At 45.0% G+C, this 15141-nt stretch overlaps 1 protein-coding gene across 1 annotated transcript; it reads right to left on the bottom strand.

Annotated features, from left to right (window-relative positions):
* Positions 1-1692: 1692 nt before the first annotated feature.
* On the bottom strand, positions 1693-7152 carry Perp (PERP, TP53 apoptosis effector; the record flags this gene model as incomplete). The annotated part of the gene is given in 2 exon segments (XM_013516698.1): positions 1693-3145; positions 7012-7152. Coding segments are annotated over 2 exon segments (368 nt in total), but the record flags the coding sequence as incomplete, so codon positions are not given.
* Positions 7153-15141: the final 7989 nt, after the last annotated feature.

Here is a 15141-nt window from a genome sequence, read left to right as displayed (position 1 = left end):
TCTATGACTGCATGAGGCTTTGGGGGGATATCTAGACACAAGCCATGACATAGGGCAACTGAACCCAGGGCTTTCATACTGTTACGTCTACAACTCACTTTTGATTTTTTGAGACAAAGTTGTGCTAAATCTGCTTAATTGCCCAGACAGCTTGAAGTTGTGATCTTCCTGCCTCAGCTTCCTGGAGTGCTAGGAATACAGGTGTGCCACACACCCAGCTCAGAATACAGGTTCAAAGTGAAAAGTAAGTATATTCCACAGTATATACCAGTGTGACAGCCAGAAGACCTTGATTTATTGCTGCTTTGTTACATTAAACAATAAGTGGCTTTTAGCATATCTATTAGTAGTGTGAGCACAAGGTAATTGTGTGGGAATGTAGAACTGCTTATTTGAAGGGTGGGGACTCGATGTAATTAGAGAACCAAAACCACCTCAGCTTTACCATGGGAAAGCTCAGGAAGGCGTTGTTAATCTTTAGGTGGCTTTTCTGTTGAATTTTTCATTACTCTCCAGAATTTCCTTTCTGTGTATGACATAAAAGTATCTGTCTTGGTGAATCTGAACCAATAAGGAATGAAAGGCTGAACAGTCCTAAAAGAAATGAAACATTGCAGCTAAACAATGACACAGCATGTCTTTGTCACAAATATTTCATGTCCCTGGTCTCAGGAACTTGTGTTTTTCCCAAGCGTACACCATTTAGTACAGCGTGTTACTGACAAGAGGAAGTTCCACGGGGAAAAACGTCCAGAACAGAAGTGTGTGCTGGGGCTGGGGATTTAGCTCAGCGGCAAAGCACCTGCCTAGCAAGTGCAAGGTTGTGAGTTCGGTTCCCGATACCGGAGAAAAACCAAAAAAAAAAAAACAAAACAAAACAGAAGTGTGTGCTTTGGAGACCTCACAATCAGAGTCACTTTAGGGTATAACAAGAGACTGAGTTTCTGAATCTCTAGAAATCCATTATTTTCTTGAATGTGCTGTGCTCTATCCTGACAGATGGTAGTTTTGACATTGTCAACTACTGCTTCAAATTCTCTAGTCACTTTGGCATAAATAATCACCCAGGCCACATTCCTTTAAATTTATGATGGGAAGCATTCATCCCATATTTTGAAAGGCCTAAGAAAAATGCACTGCTAAGGACCAACTAGCCAAAGCAAGCATTCGAGAGACTCCATCATGGGCCGGGCACCCTGCAGCCGTTCTTCCCAGCTACACATGCTGTAGAATCTGCCACGGCCAGCAGTGGGACATAAGTGAACGGGCAGGGAAAAGAAGTGGAGTGAATGCTGCTTCGCTCCCTAATGGAAGAGGACCCCTTCACAGGCAAGAGGCTGGGAAGAGAAAAGCAGAGGGGGCAGACCTTCCGCCAAACCGTGCACCTGTGCCCTGGGGCTGGACCTTCCAGAAACTTCCTAGACCTCTTCCTCTGGCCGGCAGCCCTAGGCAGATGCTGTCTGACATCTGGGCACAGGGTATTGTTCACGGAGGAAAAATTCAGAGTAGACTGCTAGAATTCATCCACACTCATCCAAAAGTGGTTATCGACACAAAACGAGCAAGACCTTTAAAACTGAGAAAAAGCAACTTTCCTTTTGCTTCATGTTCTTACTGAGAGAATTCTTCAAAAATTCCCACCCCCCAGAACAGAAGAACAACAACAAAAACAACAAAACTTACAAACTAGACTCAAGATTTTAACACCTGGTTTATTGAGAAAAAACATAATGAAAACTTTCATTGCTTGTGGTACAACTTACAAAATAGTAATTTGCGATATAAAATGAGTTGGTTTTCATTATGTCAGTATAAATGGTAAAAAAATAATAACAATTCATCCAATATATGTTCAGAGAAATTCATCTCCCCGAATTCTCCTGTTGTGTGTTTTACATTAGACATTTTACCAAGAAAGACCAGGTTTTTAACTATATTTAGGTTTCTGTGACAGTTAAAATCTAACAGAGCTGTGTCTATGTAGTTAGAGCCCAGCTAAACCAGAGATGAAAAATTCAAGTCATTTCTTCCCCTTGTCCTGTTTCAATGGCACTTCCGTCCTAACGCCTTACTACCATGGCTTCATCACTCCCATCAGTCAGTGACTCAGATCGGGCCCATCTTTCAACCCTACATAGGTCCTGACCATAGACACAAAGCAGTACAGATTTATTAATACAGCGTTTCCCCACACCCTAACCCTGTAAGCTACTTTCATTAAAAGAGCAAATTTCACCTTAGCCTTTTTGTACTTAAAGAGGCCTCACTACTGCAATCTGCTTGGGCCACAGAGAAATACTTCCTTCTGTGTAAAAACCAAGTCAATGTGCAGTGTACCAAAAAACAATTACTAGGATATGAATTATAAACTCTCAAAAATGATACGCATTTGGGAAACTAGTTTGCTTCTTTACTTGAAAATAAAGAGTTTTTGTTTTACATTAATTTTAGAATGTTTGGTTACACACAATCTTTACCAATAGTTCCTCTTCTCCTTAGCCCTTAATATAAACAATCCATTCTATCTGGGGGAGAAAAACCCCAAACTTGATCAGATTACTACATGCCGGAAGCTGTCACATTTCTACCTTTCAAGTTTGTTTTCTTTTATAAATGCCGTATAAAGGCTATAGACAGACATAGGAGATATTGGCATATTTTAAGTAACTAGTAAAAAGAAACATCTTTTTATAAATTCTACAAAACACAGAGGAATATGAAACTATAACACAACCTAAGAAATATTTTCTCCCAAACTATTTTAGCATTTCCGACCAGTTTAACCCTATGAACACTGCCAAAAGAGGTTCGAAGCGGGCTGCAGCTTCCGGACGCTGCCGAAACAGATGCCAGAGGCCTGTGAAGGTTCGCCTCCTCCGGGTGCCCTCGGCTCGAGCCTGTCTCGCTCGCCTCCCGCCTCAGGCAGAGGTGTAGAAATACCTGGGCTTGGCATTGCCCAGCAGGTCATCTTCGTAGTTGGGCAGGCAGCAGAAGAAGAAGGCACAGCCGATCAGGATAATCGTGGCCGCCCAGCCGAAACCATAGGCCCAATTATAGATGTAAGTGACCGCAGGGTTGTCATGGAGGTTGAAGGTCTGGGTGTACTTCACAGGGTAGATGACCAGGGAGATGATCTGGAACACAGCTACGGGGAAGAGAAAACATCCCAGAGTCTGAAAGCACGCACGCACACACAAATGAAGCAAACTAACAACAGAGCAACTCCTCCTCCTCCTCCTGCTCCTCACAACGTTTTTGCCGGCAATCATAGCACTCGGGAGCCTAACGCAGAGGGATCACCAGGGGATCACCATGCGCTTGAGGCCAGCTGGGCTACATAGCGAATTCAAGCCGAGACTGAAATACACAGCGAGACCCTGTCTCAAAATGAATGAATGAATGGATGGATGGATGTGTTAACCCACATAAAAATGCTAAAGGGACTAGCCGAGTCTAGTTAATCATGAGCTAAAACAGATCATTAGCTATTGTGTGTTAGCAGATACCTGGAACTGATAATATCGATCATAGATACTCACTACGTGAAATACAGACGGGACACAGAATCACTTTATATTACACGGGTAAGCATATCATTTTGGACTGAAGTACAAAATTGTGTTGTACAACAAAAGGAAGCTGGTAGAATCTGGTTTTCTAACCTTTGCAGTTCCAGTGCCAAATGAAATTAATATATTCAGGGTTAGCAAAAATTCCATCTAAACATGCATGTGCACACACTTGTCTCCTTCCTGATACCCAATCAGTGAATGCGTAAACGAAGCAGTGAGCCCTGATGGGAATGGTCAGTGTGGGGAACCACCAGAAAAGCTCTCAGAGAAGCCGGGATTCTGGAGAATAAACAGCAAGGAGAGCCAGAGACTGGGAAGGGCCCTCCAGGCTGGGGAAACGGAGGAGAAGAAGCAGTACAGTGCTTCGGGAAAGCATAAGCAAGGGTAGAAAAAGGAAAGCGAGAGTCAAGATTTCCAAACTGCTAAGAGAGTCACATGCTCACACTTATGACTGATCACCACAGTGACAGCTTCAGCAACTTTAAAATAAGTAAAATGTTATTAAAGATACTTCTGTAGCTTTTTCAATGACCATGCATGATATTATCTAGCTATAATGCATCATTTCATGCAAGGTTACATTCTGCGTCTTTTTACTTAAAATCTCATATATACACACTGCCATTTTGTCACCACTATTTTTGTTTTTTAAGACAGGATTAAAAAAAAAAGGACAGGGTCTCACTACAGTTCAGACTGGTCTTGAACTCACTATGCAGCCTAGGGTGGCCTTGAACTTGTGCTAATCCTCCTGTCTCAGCCTCCTGAGTGCTGAGATTATAGGTGTGTGTCACACAACCACTGCTTTTTCTACCATCTTATTTTTTTTCTACTAGCTCCACAGATATACCCAAAAGTAGGCTTCCTTTTTTCTTCTTTTCAAGTGCTAGATAGGCAAGTACGTTGTTTAGCTGCTTCCATTTCTCAACTCAGTGGAAATGTTCCTCGTCTGTGGCAATCATGAAGAACAAGCTTGATGAAGGTCTTAAAACATTTCTCAACTTAATGCATATTTTAAATAGCAAATTTACTAGTTCAGTTTGCCCTTTATTGCAAAATATTGTGTAAGACACAAAAGTAATCCTTTTCTGCACCGACCTCTAATTTTCCTGGCAATAAATGTGAACTGTTGTTTATCTATTTTGGTTCACCATACATGAAATTTTCATAATGGTTTGGATGAATTCTTACAAAATTTAAATTGTATCAGTGTTCACATTTTCTAATTTTAACCCAATTTTTCCAGCAACTGCTGCTGTGAAATATACCGTAAAAACCAAGTAGGCTTTGTTCAGTATTTTCACTAAAAGTACATTGAAATTTCTAGACTCTTTATTCTCCTCTATTCACTTCTTAGTCTTTGTCAAATTTTAAAAGAGAGAATGAATACTAAATTAGAAAACAGGAACACAAGATCAAGCGAGACTTTTCAGCTTTACATCTGTTGCAGGACAACAGAACCAGTTTTCTGGGGCTGGGGATTTAGCTCAGCGGCAAAAGCGCCTGCCTGGCAAGCGCAAGGTTGTGAGTTCGATTCCCAGTACCAGAGAAAAACCAAAAAAAAAAAAAAAGAACCAGTTTTCTGTACAATCATAACCCCTGTCAGCTTGGACAGCCATAACTAGATCTTACTGTTTTATTTCTAAAAATGAATAATAGGTTAAAAATATATACTAGGTTTATTCTTATTGTGGTAAAATATATACAGCACAATATGTAGCATTTTAATCATTTGTAAGTGTGCAATTTGGTGGCTTTACGTGCATTTACATTGTAATGTAGCTATCATTATGACCCAAAGCCTTTTCACCACCCACACATAAACACCGCGCCCTCTGAAAAGAATAACTCTCCATACCCCAATTCCCACTGCCTACCGGGGACTTCTGTTTGTGTCTGGGAATTTGCCTTTTCTAAGTACTTCCTCTTTGTCCTTCTGTGCTTGGCTTATTTCACTTGGCTTAAGGTTTTCAAGGTCTATCATGCTGTAGCAAATACTGAAATTGCATTCCTCTTTATGGCTGTGTAATATTCAACTGCAGGCATATAGTACACTTTGCATGGCCACTCATTTGCTGGCAGACACTTCGGCTGCTGCTAACTTTTAGCTACTGTGAATAAAACTGCTGTGTATTTGGGTTACAAATCTGTGTTCAAGTCCCTGCTTTTAACTCTTGTGGATACTTGCCTAGCAGCGACCTCCTCGGCCATACAGGACTCTCTAGGATTCTTCGACTAAGGTTAAAGCCCTAGCGGGTTATTCCTACTGGCAACTGAAGCAGGCACACACCTCTCCTTCTAAGACAGGGAAAGTGATGCTGTTCCTGTGATAAAGTCTCCTACATTTGGACCAGGAAAAGCCAAACAGAAATGGAGGTAGGGGTCAGTGCGCGGGATCCCAAGCCCTTTCCAATTGTAAAATATTATTCAGAAAGCGAACTTCTAAACACGAGAAGCACGACGTACACGCTGCTTGGAATCAGAAGGAACTTTCAGACGTGCAGCACACGGGACGGGCCTCGCTCGCCTGACCAGATGTCTTGGGGCCCTCCTCCCCTGCCCCTGTCCCACGGCCCCTGGCTCTGTGCACACAGCCTTTCTGAGCCCCGGAGCCGTGGGGAGCGGCCCCCTTTGGGCTCAGTGCTGGTGTCACAGGCCCCCTGCAGAAGCAAGCCTCAACCGGCTCCCGATGCCCCCGGTTCACTTTCCGCTCACTTTCTCTCCGGCCCCACACCTGCAGCGGGGCTTCTGCCGTGCTCGCAGGAACCCTGGCCGGTGCCTTGAGAAACGAGCCTGCTCGGCCCTGATCTGTACCTTCGCCTCTTCTCCCCTCCTCAGAGAATCTCGTTGTGTATCTGAATCCAGCTTCACACCTGAGATTCGTTCCTTGGGCAGGTGCTACCTAAAATCCCCAGTCATTTGTCGTCCTAAACTCTCAGGTCTACTTGCACTAGTGAAGTTCAGCCTGCGCCCTGCCCACCTGCACAACCGGTTTCCTCCTGTCGCCTAAGTCTGAGTCCCCACTGCCTGCCCGGCCTAAGCCCTGCGTCATGATACCCTTTCCCAGCCCAGCTCATCGGGGTCACAGAACTCCCTCAACGTGAGACGCTTCTGCACCATTCAGGTCCCCTCGGCACCGGGCCCAGGGAGCCAGGCTGGGACCATGCCACATGGGGCTATACTGCTGTGACTAACGCAGCCTTGGGCCCTCCCTTAGGTGTCAGTGCAGGGGACCACAGGGGCATGCGGGGGGGCAGTCCGGTCACTTGAGTGGGGAGCATAGGACAGGGCACAGGCCAGGGATCTAGCTTCTAAGGTACATCTGCGCTGCTGCTCCTGCTCCAGTGACCTGTCGCGCCAGCAGTCTTCCCGTGGGATGGAACGTGATGCTCCGGTGCCTGAGAAGGTACAAAGAAGGACTGCGGCCACCGGGCCTTACCAGCCAGGGCGAGGAGGCCTCCGATTACTCTCAGGAAGACCAGCATCTGGGGTCCGCAGAGGGCGAAGAAGGAGAGGATGAAGCAGATGATCAGGATGATGAAGCCGCAGAAGAGCATGGCCACAGACGCTCTCCCCCATGCTGCGGAAAAGCAGGACACAGAAATTACTAAAGCAGGCACTGCAGACCTAAGCCTGCTTATCACATATCAATGGATTGAGGCTGTTTGTTTTTACAGCCTTAGAGATCAAACCCAGGGCCTTCACACTGATCTACTTCCCTGGCACACCACCACCCCTTTTTAAAAAGGTTTGAGACAAGGTCTCGCTAAGTCAAGTTGCCCTGGCTGGGGTCCAACTTGTGATTCTCCTGCCTCAGCCTCCCAGAGTTTGCTTTCCCAATAGTCAGGTTTCAGTGGAGCAACAGTTTTTGTTTTGACAATATTTGGGCATCTCTACATTTCAAGGGAAACCAGGACGTTCATGTGTCGGCAATAAACATATTAAGACGTGGTAATAATTTTCTCCCTTTGGTTTTTGGGCAAATGTTAACATCTCTGAAATGAAAGTCAAGCTTCATTAAACTGCTTCTTGTGTAATACACTTGCCGTATGCATAGGTTTATTTACGTAAAAGATTCCTGCAGTTTCTAACACAACACAACCATAATAAACACTCTCGGTACCGAACAACTGAAATTGCAAACTCTTTAGGAAATGTTTCACACGCCTTTAAGGATCTTTGTTTCATATTAAGATTTGATTTTGTGCAAAAATAACCATTGGAAACAACGATGTATGGCCAGGCAGAGATGCTACATAAAACAATTTAACTGTGGAGAAGAAACGGATTCTACATGTTTGCAGCGAAAGCCTGTCAAAATTTCTGCCTCAATTTTAATTTCTGAAATATTCAGAATTGATTGCACGAGAGTGATTACTGATGTTGGCTGCGCAAAACATCAGGGTGAGACTGGCACTGAGTTAGGGGCTGGAGGACCCACACAGCCAGCCCTGCCTCACGGGTGACAGCTGGCGCAGAGGACCCGCATTCACTCAGTGAAGCCCCACACCTCCTCAGGGCCTGCGCTGGGCTGGTCCCATCTCTAGTCCAGAAATGAGGCTATACTTACGCTTGGGGAGTAAACGTCTACAAATTAATTTCTAGCATATCCAAACCCAAACACTATTCTCTTTAGGCATCATTTACATACCAGGAGCGCACCCTTCTAAAGGGTTCCGTTCAGTGGGTTTCGCTACAGACATGCAGCTGAGCAACCATCACCACCCACAGCTCCATTTCTACCACCTCCTCCCTCAAAATGCATAAATAAATGAAAGTAAGGACCTGTGCAGTGAGCAAGTGCTTCCTGCCAAGCCCTGTCTCACGCTGTCTCTGTACTTGCCCATTCTGCACATTTCTCAGGAATGGAACCACATACCACATGGCCTCTTGTGACTGGCTCTTTTCATTGAGCCTAGTATTTTTTTAAGGAAGGTCCATTTTATTGTGTGAATCAGTATTTCATTCTTTTTAATGGCTCAGTAATATTCTACAGTGTAGATATCCCACATTTTGTATCTCCCTTCCTTTTGGTCTTAGGAGAAGGTGCATTCTTCGCCTCTTGACCCTTTACTGCATTTGAAAAGTGCCCGCACGTGCCCTCAGCCTGTTTTTCATTCTACTCTGACACAGCACAGCCGACAACATCCTTGCTGCCTCTCCGTCATTTGAGTGATCCAAGTAGAACCAAGACAGTGCACAGGAAGAGCCAGGGCTTGAGCCAGAGGCAGCTGCTTCACCCGCTGGCCTTGCCACCCACCAGCCACATGCAAGTCTCATCTGTGACTCAGGCTAGAAATGCCTCCTGTCAAGGTTACTGTGAAGACGAGCACTCCTGTGTGAAAATCATCACTCATGTGTGAAAATCATCACTCGTTCACTTCCAAACCCTCACTGTTCCAAAGTTCCTCCTCTAAGATGAGCGTGGTGGCACACAGCTGCAATCCCGGCTCTCTGGGAGGCTGAGGCAGGAGGATGGCAAGTTCCAGACCTCCCTGTGCAACTTTTCGAGGCACTGTCTCAAAATAAAAAATGAAAAGGGTTTGGGATGTAGCTTTGCGCAAAGGCCCAGATTTCAGCCTCAGTACAGAAACGATAGTTTCTCCTCTATCCATGTAACTTTTCCCCAGTACCTTGTTTTCTTTATAGTTTACATTCCCAAGGTTCTACACTGCCATTTTAAGATTGTTCCTCGGTCACCCGAAGCAATCATCCCTTCCTTCACTCGTTTCAACACACCTAGGCCGGTTCCCCTGTTCCCTGAAGCGCCACACGCTCTGCAGGGCGCCCTCTGGCGCACGAATGCTGTCAACAGATGACTCATGAGAATCATTTTTCCGTCTCAGAAACTGCGTTTTCCCCCAAAGGACTGTGAGCTGACGCGTCAGCGAGAGATGTTAGCGATAAGGTTAACCTAGGATTGTTTTCTTTTAAACTAGAAATGAGTTAAAGCCAAGATGTGAAATTTTAACAAGTCTCTTCTTCCTTTTGTCTTGTCCTTCAAGTAAGGAAACTTTTAACAGAGAAGGGACCAGATCAAGCAGGGGTGCTTATTAAGAATACAGATCCCTGGGCCTCCTTCCTGGGCCGCTAGACCACAGCTCGAGAGATGGCACCCAGGAATCTGCATTTTAGTAGCACTGTGTCTTTCACTTTCATAGTGAAGTGTGAGAACAGTAAGATCAATGATGAAAATCTTTTTATAAATAGACCCAGTGCTACCAAAAAATGACACAGGACTTCCAGGCTGTGCCCTCCTGTCAGTTACTGTCTACTGACTCGTGTGTGTGTGTGTGTGTGTGTGTGTGTGTGTGTCTACTTCCAGCCATTACATTTAAATCCAATCATTAAATTCAAATAAGCAAAAACTTATTTTTCCTTTTATGAATTCACAAGGTTGAAAATGCACTAAAAAGCCACATAGCTATGTATTCATAGAGAAATGCAAACACAATGGAAATATATGGCACAAGAGAATAGAACTTGTCTATAAAAACTTCCTAACAAGAAACATATTTCAGTAACCAAACTTTTACAATCAGATTAATGTTTTAGAAGCCTAGCTATATACATTACAGTAACATTCCCATTCCTATAAAGAATGATTTTACCTGTCTACTTGAGGAAAATAAACACAGATTATTACACCACTCCTCTAACATCATAGTTGAAATATAATTTATGGCTAGTCTCAGGTACTTGGAGGGAATTAAATAAATAAAAAGTAATTCACTTAACCTTACGCCAACACATGAACACACCATAAAGTAATGGATGTAATGGATGTAAAGTGATGGATCACTTTACAAACTTTTCCTATTAAATCAGCCCAGGGAATGTCTTATTTAAAATGCTGAGTCTTAAGGAAATCAAAATGGAAAATTAAGCAACATTTTGTCTCGAGAAAAGCTGCCTTTGTTGTGGAACGTGTAAAACCTGCTCCTCCCAGCAGGGAGACACCCAGGTTGAATCATTTAAGTATCATTTAGACTGAAATCTTGGCACGCTTCTAAAGATCAGAACTGGTGAATGACAGGCCTGCCCAAGCGAGGCAGTCTACCTTCTCCGGTCAACAGCTATCTTGTTTGAAATGGAATGCGCCACGCCGGGGCTGAGCAAAGCGCTCAGGGCCCGAGTCCCATCTGAGCAGGGGGACGTCAGCCACACACCTTAGCCACGCTGAAAGTCTCAGGACACACACTGAACAGGCAGAGTGGCTTCGCCCTAAGTACCGTCCCTAAGCACCTTTGGTCTTGTTTAATTTACCAGAATGAACCTAATATCTATAAATTTGCCCTGCCTCTAAGAACTATTTATATTATACCATGCAGGATCTAAACTATACCATGCTACCAACTCTGATGGAAAACATCAATTTTATAAACTCGTCCTAAAGGTACTTTTTTCATGATTTAACTTGAGGTTCTTCAAAGGGAGACTTCATCTGTATCTATTCTGAACACATCTGTCCTTTGTTACTATTTTACACACCAAATCTGACTGCCTTTCCTGTGTGTGTGTGTGTGTGAGTGTGAGAGACAGAGAGGTGAGGATTCTCACCATCAACTGCCATTCTCTGAATTGAGACTCAAAAGCACCCAGGTAAACAGATGTATTTCTGTGCCAGAATTTTTGTTAGTTTCCCAAAGGAAGATCAATTTGGCGTTTTACATATTGTCCCAAGTTCATCTAAGAGCTATGTGAAGAGGTCCATATTATCAAAGAAGCCAGCAGCATCACAAGAACACTTTTAAATAAGATTCACCAAAGCTCCATTAGAGGAACGACAGCTTATATCCTCAAACTAATTAGGACAACTAAAAAGAAGAAAGTACACATAAATACCTTGAGGGCCAAGCTAGAAATGATAAACTAAAGCTTGTAAAAATAATCTTGTAAATAATCTGAAAATAAACGTGACAAGGAAATCACTGCTAATATTCCTAACTTGCTGGTAATACTGTGGAGGTTTTCCCCCTAAATACATGCTTATTGTCAGGGATTTGCTGGCTTCTTCAGGAGTTTTACATGCAGGCACCAAACTGCCAACAGTCCGTGCCTTGCAGACACCAGCGTCACCCAGTGAGAGCTGGGTCCCCCTGCAGAACAAGGGACTCATGTATTAAAAACACCGAAGGCCCCGCCTAGGGGAACTGAGCTCTTGTCAGATTTCTTCAGGTTGTTTCTACGAGGTTCTTTGTATCACACACAGGCAGAATTTAAGTTGGATAAAACATAGTCTAAGAAGTAAACAGACCCTACCTACAAAACAATATAAGCGTGGGTGGGTCTCTGTTAGAAACCACTGCTTTACATACACAAGGAGGAGCTAACTTGCCCTGACAGCACGAATCACCTGAGGGCCCTGCCGAAAGGCAGCCCCGGTTCAGTAGGAGGCCTGACTCTCTGAGTCTCCAGGAGCCTCCCAGCCCCTGGGAGGCATTGTTGATCTTCGATATGTGCAGTAGCAAAAACCCAAAGGACAACTGAGAGCTCCTGCAAGAATCTACACAGGAAGAAGCTGAGGTCCCAGCCGAACATGGTGGGGAATGCCATCTCAGCACTCAGGAGGCTGAGGCAGGAGGATGACTGCAAGTTGGAGAGGCCAAGGGCAGCCTGAACTACAAAGTAAGACCCTGTCTCAAAAAACAAAACAAAACAAAAACAAAAAAGGAGAGGAATTCCTGCAGAAGTCCAGGAAGGCGGCGAGGAAGGCTCCAGGAGGGCTGGCAGGGCGCGCAGGCAGGCACCACACAGCGGGGTGAGATCCGGGCACTCCACACTTCCTCCTGATGCCCGCCAGTGCCAACTGGGCACCCACTTCAGGCAACAAACTTGGGACCCACCCTCAAATATGTGACACCTGTCAGAAGCAGGATGAGGATGGATAGTAGGGATTCGGGGCGCGCATCCCAGCTCAGCATGAGGGGCGCAGGTGAACAGCAGAAGGTGTGGGGACAGTGCTTGGTTGCTAAACCGAGGGAAGCCCTCAGTCAGCTTTTTTTTTTGTACCCGGAATCGAACTCAGGACCTTGTGGTTGCCAGGAGGCATTGTGCCACTGAGCTATCTCCCGGCCTTAATTCTGACCCTCACCCCCCAGTCCAGCTTTATAGAGCAAAGGCAGTTAAGTCACTAAGGGTACAGAAGCTCTCGGTGGCTACTGCTAAAGGCAGCAAATGTCACTGGCCACCAGACTTCTAGATGCATTAAGTTACTGGCCCAGCAGAGGGGTGAACTTGCTAATTTGCTGCACAAGGATGTAAGCACACACGTTTGCAGATGTGAATCATCTACTAATGCCCAGCTCAGAACGGGTTCTCGTCTTACCTCAACACTCCCCCAAAAGCCGAAAGACTGATCTCAAAACAAAGCCCTGTAAAGCTGAAGTTGGTCTAAGATCAATGCTGACTTTGCATACATTTTTTATTTCCTGTACTTTTAAGAACCATAGGATTTGATGACCTAAAAACATTTCTGGTAATACTCTGATTCTTTATCTGAGTGATTGTACATTAAAAAAAAAATAGCTGTGAATTTCTGAGTTCAGATTCAAGGTGCTCAGTTTCTCTCTCCTTTCAGTTCTGGCAGCACACCAGTGCCTCTTTATTTTACTCCACCCTAACAAGCTGAAGCTTGCCTGGGGTTTGAAATCCACACAGGTGATACCTGAAGTATCTTCCTGATGAAGCCTTTCTTAAAACTGGGAAAGAAGGTGCTGGCAGTAGGACAGCGTCGTGAGTGCATATTAAAGTTTAATTCCACATTTATTTATTTATTTATAGGTGAATCTTGGATAACCATTTCACTCCTAAGTGTAGATTTTTATTTCCTTCTAGGCAAATAGAAATTAAAAACTAACAGGTACCCGTTAAGCTAGGTGTTAATTTAGCCGCTACCATCATGTAAAAGAAAATATTCAGGGGGTGCTGGGGATTTAGCTCAGTGGCACAGTGCTTGCCTGGCAAGCGCAAGGTCATGGGTTCGATTCCCGGTACCGGAAAAAAACCCAAAAAAAGTGAAAAAAAGAAAATATTCAGGTATAATATGGTTCTTTTACAAGCAGAAATGAGGTGCTGATCACTTAAGTTCTTCAAAAACAACAGTGGTAAAAAATACATCATCATCTAGTTTTTACACATGGTTCTAAGGAAGTATCTACTGCCATAAAAAAGTCCATCTTCTTTAGTATTACTGTTGGTACTTGCCAGGAATAACTCTCTTTACTACCAAGATAAACCTATTGATGTTATAAATATTACCTGTTGAAAAGGGATGGTCACTCTGTAACAGAAAGTCTCCTTTCTTAATAGTTACAATGGCAAGTCAAAATATTTCCTAGTAAGTATCAAATGGTTCTTTCCCTTTAAATGGGTGCACGTACTCAGTTCTCTCTACTGACATATCACTGTAATCAGATCAGATCCACCTTGCCCCTTGTTACAAAAGCCGGTGTGTAAGAACGTGGGAGTGCAGGAACAAGACATAGCGACCTCACACACACATTGTTTTGAGCAAGCCCTTACTATCTAAAAATCTGCGGAATCCACAGGTGCCTAACTATTACCCTGTAGTGTAGAGTACAAAATTCCTACTCTTGGGCCACAAAAGTAGGCCACCCGCCCATGCAGGGGATGGGTGGAAGTCAAGGGCTTGAAGTCACCAGGGCTGCGGAGGCCGGAGGGGACCTCTCTGCGGCGGCTTGGGCTCTGCTGCCGTCTTCCCACAGCCGTTCCTTCCCACAGCCATTCCCGAGCAGGGACTGGGTCCACCGCACAAACTAGCTCTTAAATCACCTTCGCAGGGGTCACAGGAGTGGCTCGCGCTGTGACAGCCGCCACCAACGGAAAAGTCAGGTGTTTTTCAGAAAGGTAACAACAGATGTTTCAAGATTCTGTCTGACAACTGAGTTCCTCCAGAGGCCGATTTCTGAGGCCAATCAAGACAAACTATACGCTGGATCCATGTTTTCCTTACAAAAGAGGTTGTTTCAGACTTCTAGTGAAAAAATAAAAATCAAACTAGAAACAAGCCCTGCCTGTTCCCTTCCAGAGTCCACCAGCCTGAGGCTGGAGCCACCACACCCTACAGGTGAGCTCACCCCGCAAGGCGAGGAACACTAAAAAGGTATTGTGTTTCCCAAGAGGGCGGTGCTGCCAGCAGAGCCCTGCAGGCCGGATCGTGTCCCAGCAGGAGCGCCGAGCTCGGTTCCGCCAGCTGCTTCACCCGCGGGCCATCACCGAGGACCCCCCGGGTCTGCAGGGGTCTCCGGGGTGCGGGGTGATGACCCGTCTAAGAAACCCACAGCAGGCCTGGCAGGTCCCCTCTAAAAGACCAAGTTCGAATGCATTTTAACTGGACCATGCGGATGTAATTAGTACCGCCCCCAAAAATCCCTCTCAAAGCCTGAGAGACTGGGGATAATAAAACTTGGAAGGCACAGCGTTTGCGTGTTTCCAGAGAACGAACACAAACTGGAAGGAGTCCGCGCGGTCTTTCCCCTTCAGCAGCGGCCCGAGGAGGTGGCCGCCGCCTCGGGCAGCGGGAGGCGCGGGCCGCCCCGGCGCCCGC

This window comes from Chinchilla lanigera, unplaced genomic scaffold, assembly GCF_000276665.1.
Source record: "Chinchilla lanigera isolate Chin_1 unplaced genomic scaffold, ChiLan1.0 scaffold00035, whole genome shotgun sequence".
NCBI classification, from domain to species: domain Eukaryota; kingdom Metazoa; phylum Chordata; class Mammalia; order Rodentia; family Chinchillidae; genus Chinchilla; species Chinchilla lanigera.
The sequence above is the reverse complement of the archived record's forward strand: the minus strand, read 5'-3'. Positions and strand labels throughout refer to the sequence as shown.